We start from the raw sequence: 22,673 nt of genomic DNA on the forward strand, positions 1-22,673 counted from the left end.
AGTGTTCACATCACAGACATTTATGAATGAGCTCCCAGAATGGGCTAAGAGCAAAAATATCCCAGTATTAAGCAAGGCTGCAGACAAGTGCCCCCACAGTACAGCTCTAAGTTCTCTGGAGGATCTGGGAGAGCAATGGCAAATTAATGGGAAGTGGAAGAAGCATGCTTGATGAACTACAGTACAACAACGGGTGCCTCTTTCAGCCTTCAGCAGCAAGGGGAAATGTTTATGGAATCTTCAGTAACAAACCCCCCAATACCGTTTTCCAGATATACATCCTGCCATGTACTTGGAAAGAAAACGTTGTTTAAATATAAAACTGTTACAGTTTTCAAATAATCAGTGTTGTACACATCTCTGGTAATTTATCTAAGGTGGAGAGAAAATATAAAGTAGTCTTCTTGTGTAGTTTTTAAACAAAAAGAAAAGAAATTAGTATTTATTACATATACATAAAAATGCTTCACTAAACATGTAAGATCCATAACAATGACATCTGTTTAACCTCTAAAGGTCAAGGTCATGTCATTTACACCAAGATAAAAAGTCTAATTATAGTATCTACAGCTGTATGGGTAAAGGCTGGTTATTAGAAAAGAACTATTATAAACCAAACACAATTACACTGTAGAGAAACTATTAGATACTTGATGAGATTTTAATCTTTGAGCTGGTATCATTCTGCAAGTTAATCATCTAGAGAACAGAAAATCTGTTAGGAATGCAATTAAATGTACTAGTTCCATTAAAATTGAGCTGATATAGTTAATGGTAATCCTAAAATAGCAATTTCCTCACACCTTCACTAAGCAATTTTTTTCATCTACTGAGTAATAGTCTATTTAAGGAACACTTTTCACTTAAACTCTGAAATAAGATTTGTGAATACTTTTGTTCTCTCACCTTACCCCATACTAAAGTTATACTGACGTTTGTTATTTGACCTTGGCTTCCTAATTTGCTCTGAGAAGTCCAGCAAGGTCTTTTGTTCCAGTTACTCTGAGTCCATGGTACCTGCATTGCTGAACCTTTCGGGAAGAAAATCACCAGTGTATCCTCCCGGCACACGCCAGCAATTAGAAACTGACATGAAATGACGAGCCAATGGCAAAGCTCACGTCATACAGTCATTTTAGGCATCAGCACTTTGGGCACACACATGATTTCCAAACATCAATTTCAATGAATGCATCTTCAAAGTACTTGGAAGGGATTTGCAGCCCTGCTAGCAAATTGGGAATACAGGCCGTTCCTGCCTTTTTTGGAGAGGAACAGAACGAAAGCAAAAAGGTATCCTAAGAGTGCATCAACTTGGCAATAGCTAATCTGCAACTGAAGCTCACAGACCACATAGTTTATTGGAGCATTTTAAATTGCTCTGCAGGGAAGGGCGAAAAAATCACGACTTCGGGGAGCGCCAGGGAAGCCGGGGCTGCCACCGGCGCATCTCTCTGCGCGGATGCCATTACGTAACCCCGGCCCGGCCCGGCCCGGCCCCCCGGTCCGGATGCTCCGGCTGCGTCCCGGGGCCTCAGAGCCACGGCCGAGCCGCAGCCCCAGCCCCGGCCCCGCCGCGCCCCGGCCGCTCCCGCCCCCCCCGGCGGCCACGCCGCGGCACCGGCACCGGCAGCGCCCGCCGAGCCCGACTCCGCCGCCGCCCGCCCCGGGACTCCCCCACAGGCCCGGCCAGGCCCAGCCCGTCCCGTCCCGTCCCGCCGCTCCGGGCCCGCACCCGCGCCCCCAGCGCCGCCGCTCCGCGCCCACCTCCTGGCCGGGATCCGCGGCGCATCCCCGCTGCGGCCCGGGAGGCTGCGCCCCGCCGCTCCCGCTCCCTCCCTCCGTCAGGCGGGCGGGGAGCTGCGGCGGGAGGGAGGGAAGGAGGGAGGGGGCGGGCAGCCGCAGCCCCGCCGCGCCGCCCCCCGCCCCCGCCCGCCGGCCAAGGTGCCCTCGGCCGGCCGTACCCACCTGCGGCAGCGCCCCGGGCCCGGGCACAGGTGCGGCACCGCGCTGAGGAGGGGCTGGGGCTGGGGCTGGGGCAGCGATGCTCCGCCGAGCGCGGCTGCGGCCCTCTGCGCGCAGCGGCGGGGCGGCGCCGGGCTCGGCTCGGCTCGGCACCTCGCCGTCTCTCCCGCAGCCGGCCCCGGTGCGCCCAGCAAAGCCCCGAGTCGGGGTGCTGCCGGCGTGACGGAGAAAGCGGGCGGCGGCAGGGACCACGTAACGGGCCTGGGTCATGGCATCGGGTCTGGAATTGAACGGGAAAGCACGTGCCGCGCTGGAGCTGAGGGATCTCCGTGCCAGGGGCGGGAACGCGGTGCCAGACAAAGGGGTACCGCCGGGGGACAGAGCTCTCAGCAGCAGCCTAAGCGCCTTTCCCCACCCAGGCTTGGTGACACAAGCACGACACCCAGCCTTGCACCGTCACCCTCCCGCAGTGGTCACTGCGTTAGCCGATCAGTCTTTGTCAGCTGATAATGGCAGGTTGTAAAAAAACACATTACATGCGCCAGAAAGCTGCCGTAGAAATGACTCCTCCGATTTAATCTGTATTAGGTTCTTGGGAGTTGTTTTGTTTTGGTCGGTTGGATTTTTGGGGACAGGGAATTGCTTTTTCCCTGCAGATCCTCCATCACAGCTTTTTCAACATCCTTGATAGCTTAAGCACACCTTTGGAAAGGGGAAGCTGGGCTGTCTTGTGTGGAGAAGCCATGGAGTGGAACAGGTCACCCTGCTGCGGAGCGGGCAGGTTGCAGACTCATCGGTCTGGTTGTGACATGCCTCTGGCACCCCGGTCACTCCCTGTCCCCAGGGCAGGGCCTGGTCACTCCCTGTCCCCCCCTGGGCTGCACCTCCTGCCCTCCAGAGGTGGCTCTGAGGCCTCTCTTGGCAAACTGTATTCAGACTATTTACATCCCCCACCTCAGCCCTGCTCTCTGGTTCACAGAAACAAGATTGGAAATAGATGTTGTCGTCCAAGAAAATCAATTTAAATCCCTGGAGAACCAGATGCCACCGCCAGCAAATTTCAATAAGAGAATGGGAAAAAGGGCAAATACTGCAGAAAAAAGTAGATTTACAGAATTATATAAATTATTGAACCTACACTACTCATTAGGCAAAGACAGGCTGTGTGATGCTGATTTATGTTTTTCCTATTTCTCAAACTGGCAGTTGCAGATTTGGGAGTATCATTGTGCAACAAAGGGCATCCTGGCATACAAAGCCATAGTCATTTTCCTATTAAAGCAGAGACCTCCATAGAAGGATCCCTTGACATAGTATTTTTTGTGTAACTTCTCAGATAAGCTTCTTGGAAAAAAAGATTTATTCTTTCAGCTGAACCTGAAAGTGTCATTTTCAATGTGGTTGAATAAAGCTAGGACATTCATTAAGTAACACTTCTTTTTTTTCTTTTTGGTGTTCAGTTTCCAAGAGCCGGAGCAGGAAAAATGCTAAGCAGGACTTTGGTGAGTGTATTTTTCATATAGGTGAGTGTAGTTTTCATATAAAATCCATAGAAATATTAAGCATGAAGCCACATACATCATAAGACACATTTAAGATTGGATTATTAGGGCGCGATGCCTCTCCCCAAGTTAAGGTGCAAACAAGGAAGGCAATGTGCCAATGTCAGTAGTACACTGGATTTTATTTACCAGTAAATGGAGAGGAGAGAGAAAAAAGGAAGCAGGGGGCATGGGGAGGGAAGAGAATGACAGAGGCGCATCACTGTGATAGAAAGTGATCCAGTGGATCCATACTCCAGAGACAGTTACTCCTCTTCTGGTCTTCTCCATTGGAAGGGTGCCATGAAATGTAGAGTTCAATGGGTTAACACCTTCAGGTGTCCAAGGGAATGCCCAAGCACCTCCCATCCATGGGAAGAGATGTTTTACACTGTCTTTTGGTACACTGGATCTGTTGCAAGGTCATGTTGGAATGCCTCAGAAATGAGTCTGGGGGTGCTTTGGGGGTCTTTAATGGCTTACACATGACAGCTGCCTCTGACATCAGCAAAGTCAAGCCAGTTATGTCCCATCACAAGGGATGCATGTGTGTGAATGTTAATGTCCCCTGTGGAAGTGACCTCCCCCGAAGAGGGGAGGTGGCAATGTCACAACTGGGCCAGTTGCATGCTGAACAACAATTGGCATGATAAAAACACCATCCCGTCTCTGGAGGGTCTGCTTCTTATCTGGCTCAAAGCTCAGCTTGCAGCCTCCAAGGGTGGGTGTTCATTCCCTCTGTCTCGTGTGGAGCAGAGGCTTCACTAGCACATCCCCAAAACCTCTCCCCATCCACCCTGGCCACGGAGGGAAGAGTGCAAACCCTGCCTCAGAGTCTGTGGCTGCAGCTCCCCCTGCCAGACCCAGCCAGAGCTGATGTTCCAGCACAGCCGCTCAGCTGCTTTCCTTGTGGATTCACTCTTCTTCCCCAGCCTTGGTTACTTCTCCTTAGGCCTGAGATTAACTGGACAATAGTACCACCTTCATCTTACTTCAAGTTCCCATCAGGTATCTTAACTCACAGTTCAGTTTCCCAGATTCAGGCAGCGTGGGCACCTTCTTTAGAGACTTTGCCATAGTGGGCAAAATCCTTTTGATGACCGTAACAATGTTTAACACAATAATGACTTTTAAGTCTCTTATAAACAATAATACCAGTAATGTAGTCACTTATTTTTCTTCTAAAAGAAATACAGGGCAGGGAGGTAGAGGTGTCTTAAGGTTCATTCAAGAACACCATTACAGACAGGGGTTATTCAACCTCTGTGACCCGAAAGAAATTCCAGAAAACTGCATTGTTAATTATCTCACTTGTTTCTGAACAATTTATTCTTTAATACTCTCTTATGATCTTGATACCAAATTCTGAAGTGTCTGTTCTGCAGAGGGGTTTGGGTTTTTTTCACTCATTTGCCTATACTTAGACCAAAGAGAAACAAACACGTAGAAGGGCAGCTTTAATTGTTTTAAAATAACATAGTTACATTACATAGATGGTAAACAAAGATGGATGACAAAGTACCATGTATACACACAGGTACCCTCATCTTCTAAGGTCTTAACTGATAGAACTTATATAGAGCTTATAGTTCTTAATAGAACTGATTCTTAGATAACTGTAATCATTCCCATTCTTTACATCAGGCAACAGGGAATTTTACTAAATATAAAACGAAACCTTTGCTTACCAGCCCTATGCTGAGGATAAGCAGATCTATGGACATTGAAAATATTTACTTACAGAACTGTAAGAAAATACTTTTATTTTCTCCTGTAATAAGCAATATTGTTGTTTCAGTGCTGTCATTTATTGTAAGGGCGGTGTGTGTTTGGCCAAACAATACCCTTAGTCAAGGCATAGGTAAGAGACACGTTTTTAAAAAGGATTTTTGTAAATTACACCTTGCATTTTTGCCAATTCATTGAATTACGAAAATCTGTGAGAGTACAGTAGTAATAACAAGTGAATGGAAGTGCTTTAAAGAAAAAGCATGAAGTAGAGCACCAAAGAACATTTAAGAGTGTGTGATAATAAACAAATGAGGCAGACCTTGGGAGGCAGGCTCATGGCAGGGAGAAGCTGTGAAAAGGCAGGCACCAGCTGATGGAAACTGGATGTGCCCCAGATTAGGGGAGTGCCACAGGAGTGAAGAGCCATCTCCAGGAATCAGAAAGCACAGCTGCCAGTAGGATCCAGTAACCAGATCAACATCCCCTGTTTTGGATACTGACCACCCAGCACAACCTTATTTACTTTCCTCTCTGAGCCCTCTTTAGGACTGAATCGCTTAGAATACTTCTAGATGAGCACTCTTACACCTAATTAGCCTAAAATTACTTGTGTGAAAACAGTTTCCTGATGATGCAAAATTACTCAAGGTAGGCAAAATGAAAACTGACTCTAAGCAGCTGTAGAAAGATCTGACAATAGTGAGCAATAGGGCAATGAGACGGTGGCTGAAAGTCTGTCAATAACTAGGAACTAATGTAAACAACCCTAATGAATGTAATGAAAATAATGAAAGTAATGAAAATAACCCTAACTAAACTTACATAATAACGGGATATAAATTAGCCTTTATTACTTGGAGTCATTGTGAGTAGGTTTCTGCAAACACTGGTTTGCTACTCAGCAGTAGTCCAAAAGGCAAACAGTGTTAGAAATTGCTTCAAAAGCGGCAGAAAACAAAGTAGGAAAGCTCATTACAACCCTGCATAAATGTCTTTGCACTTGAGTACTGTGTACAGTTCCAGTTCCTTTATATGATAATGTGAAACTAGAAAATGCATGTATGCAACAGAAAAAATATATGCAGAGGTATGGGAGTGCATCTGTGTGAGGAGATAATTCTAGCTGAAGAGCAGAACTGAGAAGGGATTGTCTTTTGATCTATAAAATCCCCAAAGATACACAGGAGGCTGACAGGAAGCAATCACATGCTGGTTTTTTATCACACAAGACCTTGGGAAAACTCAGTAAAAGATCAGGCAGAGGGTTTAAAACAACAGCTGGGAAAAAAAAAATTCATACACTTATTAAATTAGAGTTCTATTTAGAACATCCCTATTAAATAAAAGAAACCAGAAAAACAAACCTGAAATGCAGTTTGTCAGAACTCCAAGAATCTCTGAAGACAAACATGATAAATCAGCTGGAATGTTCAATCTCACATAAACGAAGTCTGTATGGTTGATAGTATAGTTAACTATATCCACTCAAAAATAACACGAAGTTTGTTTCATACTTGATTTTGGCAGTGGTTAGCAGTCCCAATACTCATTTTCAGCACAATGCATGGTTTCTTTACTGCTCAGAGTGCAAAACCAAAGCAGTTTAAACATTTTGAACTATACATTTTAAACAACAGAGAAAAAAATCTCTGGTTGGAAGTGTTGTAACTAAAATCCTTATAACCCTGCTGGCTACTACCAGCCCTCTGCTTTCTATTCTAAACTCAGTTCTTTCAAGCTTCAGTATTTAAAGGACTTGTTCTTAGTGCCTCCACTAGAATAGTTTTAAAAGGGTCACAGTGGTACAGTTTCCTCTGCACTCCCTGAGAACTACCTAATAATTTATTTTTCCAAAGCAACAGCTTCAAAGTTTCAGAGGGTCTCCAGGATAAAATTCCAAGAAAGCTGTTATATATGGGCATCGAGGCCATTTTTGGATCCTTGGCCTTTAAACAGGCAAAGGGTAAAACCCAGTGACAGCTGTTTATGGATAACCCATGTCTAAAATTCTGGCGATAATTTTAAGTAGCTTACTTGGTATGCTATCACACAGAAGAAAGGCAGCAAATTTCAATGTCCCCAGCATTATTATAAGAAGTGAATTCAGAATAGAAGTGAATTTTGTATACTTGATTAAAATTTAAAAATATCAGTGGGTCAAAACATACACCACATGTATTCACATGTCATTGCCTTTGATTTTGTTTTGCTGATTAAACATAACTTCCCTCCTGCTATCCTTAACTATAACAGGCACATAAGAAAGGGGATTTAGTGTGCCCAGCATGAAGATAAATCCGCATTCCAATACTTAAAATAACTTTCAGCCATCTTGCAATTTTATTTGTGAAGCTGCTTATAATTTGAAGTTTAGAAAATATTTCAAGCATATATTTGCATTTTCAATAGTTTTTATGTACACATACTCTGCTAACATTGCCCTCTATCTTTTAAAATGGCATCTGAAAAATTTACTCACTATCACTTTCCAAAGACAGAACTTGGCCAGAAGAACTGGAAGAATTCCCAGTGAAACTTCTGTACTCCCAAGCTCAGAATTTGTAAACACTTTCTCTAAATATAGAGTAGGATCTGATCAGCAGTTAACTCTTCAGTCTTAATAAAGTCCTGCAGATATTGTGTATTAGATATTGAATGTTAACACTGGACCTTCCCAAGGTCTGCAGGATCTGAAGAAAAATTCCTAATAGAAGAATTCAGATGTGGGAGCAGGCAGAAGTATAAAATTGATTAAATCAAAGTCTTATATCAATATATATTTCTTACTTTTTTATAACCATAAAATTATTTCTACTGGACATAATTTAGTGTGATTTGTGAAATCTCTATTATCTCATTTTCAAAGGTACAAAAGTCTTGTTCAACACCGACAGAAACTATGACTGATGAACACAGCCACTTAAAAGTCACTTATAGGTAAGCACACTAACTTCTACTTGTAAGCATCATAGCACTGGTACTGCAGAATAACACACCAGAAACCCAGACAGTTTTGGTCAATTCACTCACCAGCATCAAAGGGAATTATGAGTGACACAGGATTTTTTCCAGTACAGGAACCTAAGGCTCAGTCTTACAGCAGACAGAGATTTTACTTACCAGTGCAAGGACCTAGAAAAGCAGCCTGCCACTTATCAGCAGTGCTATGTAACAATTAAACAGGGAGTGATGGTATCATATCCAATCAAAAGTGTATTTACACAAACTGTTACTTAGCCACAGAATAGATCATGAATATTTTCAGGAAATATACTGAATTCTGAGAGCAATAATGATTTTATTCTAAGTATCTTCTAAAAACCTTTACCCAAATACTAAAACTGACTCCATGCAAGTCCCTTGATAGCCTGATTCAGCAGTGACTAAAAGGGAGACACTTGAAAACCAAACTCTCCAAGCAGTGTCTTGAACCCTTAGAAATCAAAGTGGGAAGAAGGTTTTTTTGAGCTCCAGCCTAATTCTGTTCAGTTGCAGACCTGCCTGAGCAGGTTGGCAAGGGAGCTCCATAGCCCAAAGCAGGACTGCACACAGAGCACTGACCTTCCATGCCCAGGGATGCCACAGTGCACTGTTCCCAGAGACATGTAGTAACAAAAACAAGATTGAGAACAACTAGAAAATGCCATTGTTCTAGTTTGTAACATCAAGCTGTAAAGGTTATCTTCCAACCCTCTGTGTGTGTTGAATGCTCCCTCAAGTAACCATTAGGACCATTCCAACATGATTCTTCTTCCCACCTTGGATGGCCAAATACCACAACCAGTTACTCAATTTTTGAGTGTTTACCCTCCTAGGGATGTTTATACCCCCTAAAGACACAGGCATCCACCCCACTAAGCTGGGCATTTTGGCACAGGAGACTCATCAAGCAGCCAATTCTACCAACAAAATATTTAAGAATGTACTTTGAATTATTTTATTGATTACAGCAATTTTCTTAAATCTAGATGAACACTGTCATGTCTGCTGGTGTTGTTAAAGTTACTTTATTTTCTTTGAATTAACTGCTGTACTTCACTTTTCAATGCAATTTAAATCATGAGAGATGTCTTCTATTTTAACAGAATCTGAATCATTATCAATTAACCACTCAAGTCAGAAAATGCTGGCTCCTTTATTTCCTCCATCATTGTAATTTCCATCTTATAGGAAGGATTCAGGTAAAAACAAGAGCTATTTCTGTAATACAAGGTTATATACTATTACAAGAACAACCACCAGTTTACAGTTTTTAATGCCTACAGAATTTTCAAAACTGCATGTCTGCATATTCAGAAAGAAAAAGGATGATAGAGAGATCAACTAAGTAACAATTAACAAATAAAAAGTTGTCACTGAAAAAAGCTGTCACTGTCCACAGGAACCATGTCTAGTCACGTTTTCAGTCAGTCAGTCAGCTAGCTGAGGGTCATGTCATTACTTAGTTTCTGTAGAAAAAACACAAGCACAAAAATAGTATCAAAAAGCAACATACCTATTTTTATTTCAAAGTACATATTATAAAATATAATCATTACAACAGCATATAAATAAGGCTTTCAATATCTTTAGAAGAATATTACTAAAGTTTTAAGCATGCTTCTTTAACTTTTAAAGAAGTGCCTCTTTCAGCTGTGTGTAAAAGCCACCATTTTTTCTGCAGTATACTGTTGATACAAAATACAACTATTTTTTCAATGTACACCACAACTATGATACAATTACCTTTTAAAAACATTTTTGTAAAGCAGTAAATCATTAAAATATATTCATACTAATATCAGGATTTCAATAAAGGTTTAAGTCAAAAAATTGAATGCAAATGAAATCAGTGATGCAGTACTTCTTCCAGACAAGAATAAAGAAAGACAAAAATAACCAAGTATTTTATGTCAGAAAAAAAATAATCAACCTAATCAGTAACTAAATAATTATTAAAAATACCCAGGTTTTTTTCAGCAGGGGAAAAATGCAATGAATCCATTTTCTGTGGGTTGAAGTCAATCAGCAATGAGAATCAAAAGCCACAGAACTTTGCTCCACATATCTATGCCTGGCATTTCTAACACAAGCTGCTTAGAAACTCTGCTTTCTAAGGACTGTTTTAAAATCTTATGACAGACATTTTGGGAGGGTTTGGGGCTTTAGTTTTGTTTGCTTGTGGGTCTCTTGCTTAGTAGTTTGGGGGGGGGGAGGGGATTTTCAAGGGTGGGGGTGTTATTTAAATAGAACCACTAGGTAGCAATGAAGAGATTAATTGAATGCCACCATGCATTCTTCTGACAGCTAGCAAATTCTTCCCTTCCTCGTCTATTTTTGAATGACACTGTGTGTGTAACCAGCATCAGACCCTGCAGTGAGCTTTTCACAAAATATCCAAGTGACACAAAGCCCTGAGCTGAGAGCACAAGCTGCTCAACAGCAACATTTTTAAGAAAGGTCTGCTTTTAGCAACTGACTAGAAGTAATCACTGCAGTTATCTTCTCAAGCCTACACTGATGTAATGCAAGATAATTTGAAGTGATTATTTCAGCCATAAATATTTGCTTAGCAGAAAAGGGAATAACCCTACACCCCAAAAAACTTCCATTAGAACTTAAAGTGGTGAAGAGAACCCTACTAGTCTGTATTTCCATCTTTTCTCTGCTACTTTTAACCATTCACATAAACAAATTAGTTTTCATTGACTTGTAGAAGAACCAGAACTAGTAAAATTAATTAGTGGATTAGTTCAGAATATTAATAGATGTGTATTCAAATTTGCCTGAAAAACTAAGTTTGTTGCAAGGTAACAGAAAGTTCTCATAGTCAGAAGTTTGCATTGCAAAAGCATTAAGAGTAGCATACTGTTACCATAAAACCTTTTTTAAGGAACAATTTTGTATTTTAAAAAAGGCTGTTTGCATAAGAAAGTGTTAGGGAAAAACTTCAAATGTGTTAAAAAACTAATATTTTACTTAATTATTACATTGTATGACATTTATTTTCATAAAGATTCTAGAATTCACAGGTCTTATGAATTTTCATCAGAAAACCTTGTATAGAAAACACTATTTCAGAAATTCAGTCACCTTGTTAGAGACAAAAGGCAAGCAACACAACAGGACTTTAGAAAGGATTTTTTTGTTTAGAGGCAATGACTTCCTTAAGTGAAAACTCACAGAAGTTTTAGATAGGAAGGTTATTTCCTACAGCTAAAATTGAAAATGAAAAAAGTTAGTATTCTCACATCTTTAAAAAAAACCCACAACTATTTCAGAAGTAGGGAGAACTGCATCTCTTTTCACATGCACATTTTAACACTTTAATCAAAACCAAAATATAAGCCCCTAAATTACTGCAAGCTTGTCAGTCAGTCCAGTGCAGTCAGGCAGTGCGAAAATCACTTTTATGGGCAAGCCCTTTTGAAAGGCAATCTTTCCTTTTAGGTACCCCTTCATCTGAATTTTAGAAGCCAACTAAAGGACAAATAAGTAATTCTGTCTGTATATCCTGAAAAGAGATAGATGCCAAGACAACCTGCTAAGAAACTTGGAATCAGGAGCCTGGTGTACAGAAAAAATGGGGATAAATAATTTTTCTAATTTTGGATGCATGTTGTATTTACACTTCTCCAGTAAAAAGTACACAAGGCAGACCTGATATTATATTACCCTTCACTCATAGTTATTCCTGCAGGGACACAGAGGCTGGGCCTTTATTGCTAAAAGCAAAAGCCACATTAAAAACAAACAAAATATGGGTACAAGTTACTTAAAATTGCATTCATCAGAGCTGCTGATTAAAAAAAAAGTTTCAATTAAGTTTTAGCTATAATTCCATGCAGAAAAAGAATGCCCAGGAATCCAACTTTTGTTTTAATAAGTTGTGTACAAAAACTAAAGCCATGTTTAGTATCTGCTGCTTATCAAAAAAGCAACTGGGAGGTCCTTAGAAGAAAAGGAGAAAAAGAACACTTTGGGCGAAAGCTTTTTTTGGTCTTTGCAACTCTGGGGTCACAAAGAACATCTATAGAAAGAAAGGTACAAAGAGTGAAGCTTAGAGGGAAAATACTGATGCAAAGACAGCCATGTGATGTTTTCTGAATTAGTTAAATCAACACTTCATATCCCCTAGGAAGGCAGTATGGTACTGCAAATATCTGGAAGCTTTAGCAATATTTGAGAGTTATTTTGTAGAAAAAAGGGCTTAGGCTTTTCTCCCTCACTTAGGCTTTTCTCCCTCAACTATATTCACCTTTGGCAACAGTCCTAATGCTGAAAAAAATAATTCAAAAATGTGATGAAAGTCAATATAATTTGAAGCAAAGCAATGTTTTAAAAGAACAATAGAATTTTGGTTCCCGAAGGCAGTAAGATATAAAACATCTTAGGAGTTTAGCTAGATTTCACAGGCCATAAGCATAAAATAATTAAGTTCTCAAACACCTATCTCAATTCCTTAACCACAGGCTCTGCTTTATTTTCTCTGCAATCACATATTTCAATCACACCTGATTTCTGAGACCCAAATATCCCAAGCCTTTGGTTTCACCTGACAATCTTACCTGTCCCCCTCCATCCTTTTTTTATTTACCCTGTCACTCCTCTGCCCTTTAGGGGCTCAACCTTTCATCTTTAATCAGTGCTACTGAGGGCATATGATAGTAATGAAAAAAAAGACACACACAAGCTTGTCTGTTTCACTGTTTATTTTTTGCATACTCTTTTCAATGTCAACTGATTCTCCCAAGTACAAAAGTGATATTTCTATGAACATCCAGATTGATTTCAATCAACTGGTTCATTTTGTTTTTCAAGGATTATAAAAATTGATTTTTATAAAATAAAGTGCACGTGCGTATATATACAAAAGCATACACACACCCATAGAGATAGATATATATGTGTGTGTGTATATACGCACACATATATCAAAAATTATATATATATGGAATATATATTATATAGATAACTAAAGTAATATATATTTAATAAATATATTCCATATATATAACTAAAGTAATATGTATATATATACATACATGCGTGTGTGTATGCACACACAGATATATATATATTTCCATATATAAAATTTTTTATATATATAACTAAAGTATATTATAAAGTATATATATTACATATAACTAAAGTAATATATATATTTTATATAACTAAAGTGGTATGTATATATATACATACACGTGTGTGTGTATGCACACACAGATATATCAAAAATTCTATTTCAGTTTGCTAGCAAGAATAGAGTTTCTCATTCTATGTTTGTACCTGCCTGCAAGCTCTTAGCCTGTCCCTGAGTGAGGTACTCCAGCCTGGGAGGGAAGAGCCCAGCTGGGGGGGGCACTCACCTGCTCAGTAAGTTCTCTGGCGCTTGTTGGGCTCCTCGGAGGGGGAGTCTGCCAGCCTCACCTTCAGCCTCACACCATTCACAATCTTGCCATGCAATGCAGTTATGGCCTCACTGGCACTTGCTCTGTCTGCAAATTTTGCATAGGCCACATTTTTTCCAGCCACAAGATAAACACTTATCAATTGTCCAAAACGACTGGGGGAGGAGAAAAAAAGAAAAGGTCATTTACAGATTTTTCCTGCAAAAAATTTTCCAGTCTAAAGCACGTATAATTTGTTAACTGCAAAACCAGGATTTTTGTTTCTATGCTCCCAGTTTGCATATTCCCCTGTCTTGAATTAGGGGCAGAAGTACAAATGAGCACTAAAAGGTTCAGATGTTTTCTATGAAATACTACAACAGAGCCACAAATATCAATGATCTCTCTCTTATTTACAAGAATATGTAAAGCTGATCAATATTACAGTCCCCAAACACCAAATGGCACTCAAAACACCCCACAAAAACAAAACAAGAAAAAGCCCCAAACCAACCAAAAATAAGACGTACACACCCAAGCTGACAGGTAATTTGGAAGCTAAATCTGCATCTCACTTAAATGAACTTGCTCAGTTGTAATTTTATCTTTGAAAAGGTGTCACTGAAATGGCTCAGAAAGCAAGCATTGCAGCTTCAGGGAAAAATAAGAGTATTGTTTTTTTCTATTTTTTAGGAAAAATAGAATACTCAGATGATTCCTAGACAGGAATATTTTTTCCTAGACAGTAAATATTTTTTAAAAATTGTCTGCTTGCTTCTTACAGAAGTTATGCTAAACTGTCAAGTCTCAGGTCCATAGCCTTTTCCTCCACCAGTATCTGATTAAGAAAATCCACTATATCATACTGGTACAATTTTGACTTCCACACAAACTGCTTTCCTCTCCTGATGCTTTTAAAATATTTTGGCTTTCCAAAGATTTACTGCACATTCATGTGGGGGCTTGAATACATGTTGTATTGTAAGATCTGTGTGTGTCTAGGTTACTCCAAACGAGCTGCAGCTGCAGGGTCCTTAGTTGGGCAACAGCTGTAGCTCGTGAGGGTAACTGAGATAAATAGGGGTGGGTCGAGAGCCCAAGAGGAACCCCTGAGAAGAGTGCTGCAGAGAAAGGAGAAGAGCCAGAGAGCTGGGACTGCAGCAAAGATTACAACACATTCAAGCTATTATAAAAAGGAAATGTCTCTTTTTTCAAGAGTATACTACAAATTAATAATATAAAATATTGGACAGCTGCTAATTACAGATTTTTTAAAAGATAGCAAAAATTATCTCAAGTCTTTGCTCCACATAGGGAGATAGAAAGAACAGCTGAAATAGTGTTGGAAGGATGCAAGCCATTATAGTGTATCAGGAAAAAATACCTGATACACCTACAACAACACCCTACACTTGCTCCCCGTAGGTTACTGTGGAAATTTATCAAAATAGTTAAATGCCTAAAAAAAAAAAAAAAGTAAAAGAAAATGTTAAATGAATAAGGAAATAGCAACTGGAAGTACTACAATTTTTGGTTAAAAATCTACATCTGAAGACTAGACATTTTACTTCAGATTAAGTAAATTGATAATAAAGTTGCTATACTGATGATACTGCAGATGTGCTTCAACGTGAATCCCATTACACACATCTTTCAAAAAGTAACTGTTACCTACTGTTCAATTAGGACTTCATGGTCACTGTGCACTGCCTTTTCTGGAAAGAGTTTTCAGGCCCTCTTTTTTATTTTCAGTATTTACTTTCAATATTTCACAGTTTGTTTCCTTTTTGTTAGGGAACACTTATTTGTAGACAGAGTCTTACCAGAACACATCCTCCAGTACATTTACTGGTAAAGGATGGGGATGAAAAAGTATGAAAAGCCTTTCCTTCACAGAAGTGTCAGGTGGAACTTTTTTTTTGGGTGGTGGAAGTATGGCATCTGTTTGGGGCTGCAGCAACTGTGGGGCAGAAGCTCCTCCAAATGCTTGCTGAAACAAGGGAAAAAATGCAAGTGTAAGTTAACTGGTGGTGGGGGGCAGAGGAAGTAATTTTACCTTTCTTACCATTTTTGTTCCATTACAGGATATAAATAGGCTCTGTGAGTTCTAATCTTCATTACTTTATTTACTTTAGTTATTTCATTAAACTGGACAACAAATTCAAGCAAGGTCAGACACGCTTTTAGGGAATAAAGATGCAGCACATAGAACAGTTTGCAGAAGCAGGTGAGCAGCGCTCTTTATTGGCATACGTGAGGCTCCTTACAACAACTCAGAAGCACACCAGCGGCGTCCGTGATCGGAACTTACAGGGGGCGTCCTGTACTGCTGAACCATGGCGCTGCTGCCGCGCAGCGCCGACGACACCTGCGCTGTCACCAGCTGCGTCGCCATCTTCCTGATCAGCCTGAAAGCACAAGTGACAACACACTGCTTGCAAGAAAGATCTTGCATAAATCTTACATTTAGCAAGAAAAAGTACGTTTTAATACACATCAGAGTATCTCTAGAAATCTGTAATAACGAAAATCACAACAGGCTTTCATGACAGCCTACGGAGAGATCTGAAAGCCTGCACGCTAGCTGCAACTCACTGAAAACATTCATTTGTTACCACTTGGAGATACACAGAACTACTCTTTGGGGTTTTTAACACTATAGGGGAAGAAAAAAATATTAAATTATCTCTACAAGAGCCCACTACATTTTGTGAGGCAGGCCTAAAAAGCAAAACAGACAAAAAAATTTCCATGTGTTTTCATAAAGAACACAGAGATTCAGTTCAGAGATCAAAATATTACCATAGAAAGTTTACTTCCAGCTCTCATTTTCCAGAGATTTTTCTTTGTTCTGTTTCAGAGTAAGAAAAAGCAATTGCTTTTTTTGCATAGATACACAGCCTGTGTTGCAAGACCATGTAGGAATTATTGAAGAATGAAGATTGCAATGTCAGATCAGCCACGCACTTCTGAAGTGAATCACTCCACTGCCCCTCCTTACTGTCTTAATCTCCCAGAACAGGTTTGACGTGAACTAGACTCCTTTAGGATGAAACTAAGGCAAAACACTCACTGCAGGAGATTACTTAAGCTGCTCCACCTTGTACTGGGCATTTAAAACACAGGAAGAAGTCAGAGATGGTCAAACAGCTGAGAATTCCCCATACTGTGACGATATTAAGATACTCAGCATCCAGAAGTTTTACTCTACATATGTGCTTCACAAAACTACTACTTGCACTACTGTAAACACAACCCAGAGATGAAGTACATAAATCTAGTTTGAATTCATAAACCTCATCAAAAATACATTCCAGCCTTGTTACATGTTACAGATATATTGACAGATTCTTGCCAAATCCTAAAAATTTAAATAGTATTTTAAGACTATGTATTTTAATATTTTCTTAATCTACCAAGACTACTACGTTTCAAAATGCTGGTTCTAAACCATTCAAGAAGAAAACCTGAAACCGAACAGTTTCAGAAAATACTACTGGCAAGCATGGCACAAGCTCACAGTGATAACTGATGTTACACCTTATGTTACAAATGTGTATTTTATATTTTGCTCTCCAGAATGTAACTTGCAGCTTTGTAAGTTGTACTTACTCTGAGCTGTCATTCCCATCTTCTAGGAAAATGACAGTTAGTCGATTTCCAGGAGGATACTCAAAGCCGTGCAGTTTGTACTTGGCATATATAGCTGAGGCAGCAGTGCTGTACTGAATCACAGCGTACCCTGCAAGCACCGTGCACACAGCGTCAGCAGGAAACAGGCAACTCCTCAGAACAAACTATACTCACATGAGCAATGCATCTAAACTGCACATCAGTCATGGATGACACAAAATTCTTAAGTCTTTTTAGCACACATCATTATTACTTCATCACTTTTATTTGTGAAGTGAAATTTACTAGTGACAGATGAGCTGTATTTATGCTAGCTTGAAAAGCTGACAGTAAAACCATACAAGTGAAAATACATCTTCCTCACTACTCCAGAACTAGTAACAAAAGAATACATAATTTTATTTAAAAATGCAATCATCCCATCAACAGTGAATTTAAAGAACTGTAAAGTTAAAATATAACTTTCTGAATCATTTATATTTCAAGTATCTTGGAGAAGAGATCACTTCCATATTTGTCTCAGTAGCAGTAAAATAAGACTGAAACATTATTTAATCCCCATTTACCCATGTCAACTTCTACACACACACATATTTCAGAATAAAAAATTCTGAAGATCTGTTTAGAGAACATTTTATTTTAATGTCTAGTAATTTCTGAAACTTCTTCATTTATTCTGCCTCAAACTATTAATTTGAGCAAAACCCACTTAGTATGACTTTGATTCCATCCTTCTTGAGTTTTTATTATCTGAAGGTAAAGGTATAAGCCCTTAAGGGTTATGTGTAAACAGGGGTTCAAACAAAACTGAATTTTTGGGTGTATGCAGTGATAGCAGCAACAACCGCTTGTTTCCAACAAATGTACTGTATTTTGCAGTGCAAATTAATTAAGCATAATTATAAGGGATTCCCTTAAGAGAAAAAAAAAAGATTAAAACCTTTTGTACTTTTACTTACCACTATTGGTATGAGGGTCTCTCTGCACATCACAATATTCCAGACCTGGAACTAAATCGAAGAGGGCGAACAGCTGCTCTTGAATAAAGGGGAGCCGAGACACCACCGACAGGCGCTTCGAGACTGGCTCCTGAATTCGGGTCTCAGCTTTTTCAAAGCTACAATATTCTGGCTGCATACCTCAAGAATCAACAAAATAATCTGAGTCATCATACTTGCATGCCTACATTTCATACCTATGTCACATCAGACTTTTAAAAGTAATCCAAGTAAATTATATGCTGAAGGTCACGTGTTGATTTCACCAGTGCAGGTCACAAAATTACTGGGCAACCAGAGCAAAGCAAGCCATAAAAGTAGAGAGATGAAATTCCTGGCCAGTTTCTAACTTCAACATCCAATCTACTACTGAAGTGTTTGACCTAAGCCTCCATCAGCTTCCCTTCCTCCAAACCACATTATTACTTAGTAACCACACTGGAGACTACAAATCATTTTTAGTGTAAAAAGCTGTGACTTACAAAATGGAAGCGTATTTCCTCTTAGTTCTGGTCTCATGACATTACTGTAATAATCGTGTTCAAAAGACTCAGATGACTTGTTTTTCGGTTCAGCCAAAATGGCCCTGTAGCCTGAAAGAAACAACCACACAGATAACAACACCTCAGCACATCTCAGTTATCTGACCAGGCCCACATTCTTCAAGTTCCATATTTAGAAACATATTATTCAGATAACCCAGTAAGTGCTGGCTTTAGAGGAATAACTAAATTATAACTCTTGAAGTCTGCCCAAATAATTTTATGAAAGTCAACAGCTTCAAATTGAATTACTCCCACTCACAAGTTAAGCACAACAGAGGCTAACTGCCATGAGAGTGACTGAGCACTGGCACAGGCTGCCCAGAAAAGTGATGGAGTCTCCACGCATGGGGATATTCAAAGGTCACCTGGACATGGTCCTGAGCCACCAGTACCCAGGTGACCCTGCCTGAGCCAAGAGGTTGAGCAAGATAACCTCCACAGTTCCCTTCCAACTTCAACCATTCTGTGATACTTAGCAGGATTGTGAGATGCTCCAGAAGACATCACCCGAACTTCTGTGCTAAAACAGTTGTTTATGGATGTTTTACACTGATCTAGATTTTGTTTCTATTAAAGAAAAAGGTATAACAATCAAGATATCCAACTAATTTCATTTTAACCTCACAGCAAAAAGGAAATACAATTTGATTGCAAAGTAATCTCTGGTTCATATTCCTATGCACAAATATAATTTCTGTAGAACCCCTTATGATAGATATAATGCAGAACCACCACACACATCACTGAGGACAAAAGAACCAAAGAAAGCCATAAAAAAACATCAGAACAACAAATAACCACACCCACACCCCAAGTTGTTTCATACTCGTGATTAAGCAACACTGAACAGGATGTAGGACTGGAAGACAGCTGTTAGGCTTTTCGGAAAACCTTTCCTCTCCTGGATGAGCAAACCAAATTTCCTCTGCCTCTCCTCCAAAGTCTTGTGCTTCCAGCCCCTGACATCTTTCTACCAGCCTCACTCAAATTCGTAAACTTTTGGTACTAGAGCATAAGTGACAAACTATAGAATCACAGAATGGTTTGGGTTGGAAGGAAACTTCCGTATCACCGAGTTCCAGCCCCCCTGCCTTGGGCAGGGACACCTTCCACGACACCAGGTTGCTCAGAGGCCTATCCAACTGGCCTGGAACATTTCCAGGGACAGGACACCCACAACTCCTGAGGGCAGCCTGTTCCAGTGCCTCACCAGGTGGCTGGTAATAAATAAAGCACACAAAGTCTTTCACTCTGTAACAGATAAATCATGACACTAAACAAAATCACTATTCCCACAGTTTCAGTTAGCATGAATTTGTTCTTAAATAAATATGATCACAACAGAGTCCCTATGTATAATGAAATATATTTTATATAATAATTTTATATCAAATATATTTTATTAAAACTGCCTATTTGCAAAGACAAATTAAAATATTTTCCTGTGTATGAAGCCTACACTACAGATCAATAATAATGCATAAAATAAAACTGTGTCCGTTTCCAAACTCTTCTCACTGATCCTACTTGCAATTTGATCCTGAAAAATCATAATCAGGTGATTGTTCTCAAAGAATGTTAACAATGCTATTATTTATTTGCAATAGAACTTTGTCTCAACATGTTTCTGCATCATGAATAATTTAGCTGCAAACAAAACTAAAAATCATAGGTGTATTATGATGATGCACACTTATTGGAAAAAACCCTTAAAGAATTCACTTGGATTCTTACTTCGATCACACTCCTCAATTGCTAGGGCAGCTTGCGATGGTTTCAGGTACCTGACATAGCCCAAACCTTTACTTTCCCCAGTAGTCTTGTTTTTAATAATGCTGCAATATTCAATGTCTCCATACATCTAGAACAATGAAAAAAAAGTATTAATTTCCAATTTTAAAACCATTAAGAGTTCCATGTGGCATGCCCTTCTAATAATTTTAGAAAAATGCATTTTAAAATAACAACAAACAGTGAATCAGAACCTTGAACTTCTCCCGCAGATCCTCCTCCGTGTAGGTTTTTGGTATCATAACAAAGATTCGTGTGAGCTCCTCATCTTCAAGATCTCGGTGGCTTCCAGAAGCTCTTGACTGTGCAATAAACACCTAACAAAATAATTACATAGTTAGCAATTACTGGCAAAAGGGTCTAGGACACATATCAACAAGCAAGTGAAATGGTTTAACTGTCTTTGTATTTATTATTCATATAAGCTGCCTTTGCATGAAGAGAAAAGAATACCCGTGACCACCTGTGATAAAACACCTACAAATATAATAAATCCCAAACAGGACAGGAGACAGAGAAGTTCCTTACTGGGGATAATGAGGACTGGTGAGAAATATCACTGCTGATTCAGCAGCATGTCAACATCACCGGTGGCATGTCAGGTAGCAAAGAATGCATTATTGTAACACACCTAGTACCGCAGTAGGAGAAACAAATAAGCAAGCAAGGAAATAAGAAAGCGTAGCAGCTTAATAAAACCAGACTACTGCAACTCAGTGCAAAGCTAGGCCAAAGTTTACAGGTCTACTGCTCTATGAAGGATGACAGCTTCTCGTATCTGTTACTCTTAAAATCTTTTTTAGTTATTGAAGTAAATTTCATCTCAGAAGTGCACACCGGAAGACAAAAAGTCCAAGTAAATCACAAACAAAAGCAAACAACAAACAAAAGAAAAAGCAAAACAACCAAGTAAGAAAGACTTTCAAAGCAAGCCTGCTATGTGAAAGTAGCGACTGATTTCACAAAGCTCTTAATTTATTTTTCTAGTGGCCATGCAAGGGCGTGAAACTCAGATCTTTTGACTTCTGATGGCAAGCTCATAAGAAAAGATTTCACTGACTCAATACAAATTCATTCATACTTTCTTAGTACTTGGTGAACAGGAAAACAAATCAGGAAGCTGAACAGTTCCATAGATCAAAAAAAAAAAAAAAGTTTTGAAAAGGGTTCACAAGCTACAAAACCAATATAAAGCATACTGGCAAAACCAGCTCTATTTATTCCCAACTCTTCTGCTTCCGACATTTAAAATGTACGAAAGTATCTTTGTCACGAGCACGCCCTCACTTCCGGGCCGGCATTTTCCGCAGGCCCACTCCAGCGCAGGCCGCCCGTGGGACTCAGGGGGCGGCCCGGCCTCACGGGAGCCGCGGCCGGCCGTGCCCGGGAGGGGCCGGGCCCGCCCCGGCAGCGCGGCCAGGCAAGGCCGGCCAGGCGGCGGCTCCCCCGGCCTGCGCCCCGCCCGCGGCTCCCGCTGCCCCCGCTCGGCCCGGCCCGGCCCGGCCTGCGAGCCCCCCCGGCCCGCCCCCGGCCGCACCTTGATGGGCTTGCTGTCGGGGAGCAGGCTGCGGCCGTGCATCTCCTCCATGGCCCGGCAGGCCTGCGAGCTGCGGGCGAACTTGATGAAGGCGATGCCGCGGGACTCGTTGGTGCGCCTGTCCCGCAGGAGCCAGATGTTCTGGATGTCCCCGAAGGGCGAGAAGCGCTCCCTGATCAGCGCCTCGCCCGTGTCCTTGCCCAGCACCACGAAGACGCGGCTGTTGGGCGGCTCGTCCAGGCACTCGGCCGACAGGCGGATGCCGCTGCTCTCCTCCATGGCAGGGCCGCCGGGCACCGCGGGCTTCTCCAGGGCTACGGCAGGGAAGGGCAACAGCGCCTTTTCCGCCGCCGATACAGCGCACCCGCCCCTTCCGCCGTCCCTTCCGCCGCCGCTTCCGCTGCACCGCCCCGTCCTTCACCGCACCGCGCACACCGCCCCGCACCGTTCCTCACAGCACCGCGCACGCACCGCACCGCGCACACCGCACCACACACACTGCAACGCGCACGCCGCACCGGTCACACACCGCACCGCACCGCGCACACACCGCACCGCACACA

At 41.0% G+C, this 22,673-nt stretch overlaps 2 protein-coding genes and 1 long non-coding RNA gene across 10 annotated transcripts in view; 1 reads left to right on the forward strand and 2 right to left on the reverse strand.

The window, feature by feature from the left end:
• Positions 1-2,336, reverse strand: part of OSBPL6 (oxysterol binding protein like 6) — an 86,977-nt gene extending 84,641 nt beyond the window's left edge. For 4 of the 6 annotated variants that reach the window (XM_074548432.1, XM_074548431.1, XM_074548430.1 and 1 more), the window contains exon 1: positions 1,768-1,913. The gene's annotated coding sequence lies outside the window, so the exon portion shown is untranslated. Of the gene's footprint in view, positions 1-1,767; positions 1,914-1,968 lie in introns of those variants that run through there. The other 2 variants (XM_074548428.1, XM_074548429.1) reach the window with 2 other exon arrangements.
• Positions 1,870-12,012, forward strand: LOC141730454 (uncharacterized). Of its 3 annotated transcripts, XR_012581959.1 has the most exons (4): positions 1,870-1,997; positions 3,426-3,467; positions 8,104-8,174; positions 9,323-12,012. It is a non-coding gene; the product is annotated as an uncharacterized LOC141730454 (long non-coding RNA). The 3 variants fall into 3 exon arrangements; XR_012581960.1 differs by having other exon boundaries at positions 3,426-3,488; positions 8,104-12,012; XR_012581958.1 differs by having other exon boundaries at positions 8,104-12,012.
• Positions 9,354-22,657, reverse strand: RBM45 (RNA binding motif protein 45). Its single transcript, XM_074548433.1, has 10 exons — positions 22,111-22,657; positions 20,768-20,890; positions 20,517-20,643; positions 18,720-18,830; positions 18,199-18,378; positions 17,219-17,348; positions 15,918-16,014; positions 15,430-15,596; positions 13,586-13,782; positions 9,354-9,685 (listed from the first exon to the last, which is right to left on the reverse strand). The coding sequence occupies exons 1-9, from the start codon at positions 22,387-22,389 to the stop codon at positions 13,590-13,592; spliced, it is 1,407 nt and encodes a 468-aa protein (XP_074404534.1). The 5' UTR covers positions 22,390-22,657; the 3' UTR covers positions 9,354-9,685; positions 13,586-13,589.
• Between the last annotated feature and the right edge of the window lie 16 nt (positions 22,658-22,673).

This window comes from Zonotrichia albicollis, chromosome 10 (assembly GCF_047830755.1).
Source record: "Zonotrichia albicollis isolate bZonAlb1 chromosome 10, bZonAlb1.hap1, whole genome shotgun sequence".
Lineage (NCBI taxonomy): Eukaryota > Metazoa > Chordata > Aves > Passeriformes > Passerellidae > Zonotrichia > Zonotrichia albicollis.

Excerpts from the sequence above, each read along its gene's own strand:
- RBM45 (XM_074548433.1), bottom strand. The coding sequence starts at position 22,389 with ATGGAGGAGAGCAGCGGCATCCGCCTGTCGGCCGAGTGCCTGGACGAG. Across the intron at positions 20,891-22,110 it reads CCGACAGCAAGCCCATCAAG|GTGTTTATTGCACAGTCAAG; the intron begins GTGCGGCCGGGG and ends TTATTTTGTTAG. Across the intron at positions 18,831-20,516 it reads AATTGAGGAGTGTGATCGAA|GCTACAGGGCCATTTTGGCT; the intron begins GTAAGAATCCAA and ends TGTTTCTTTCAG.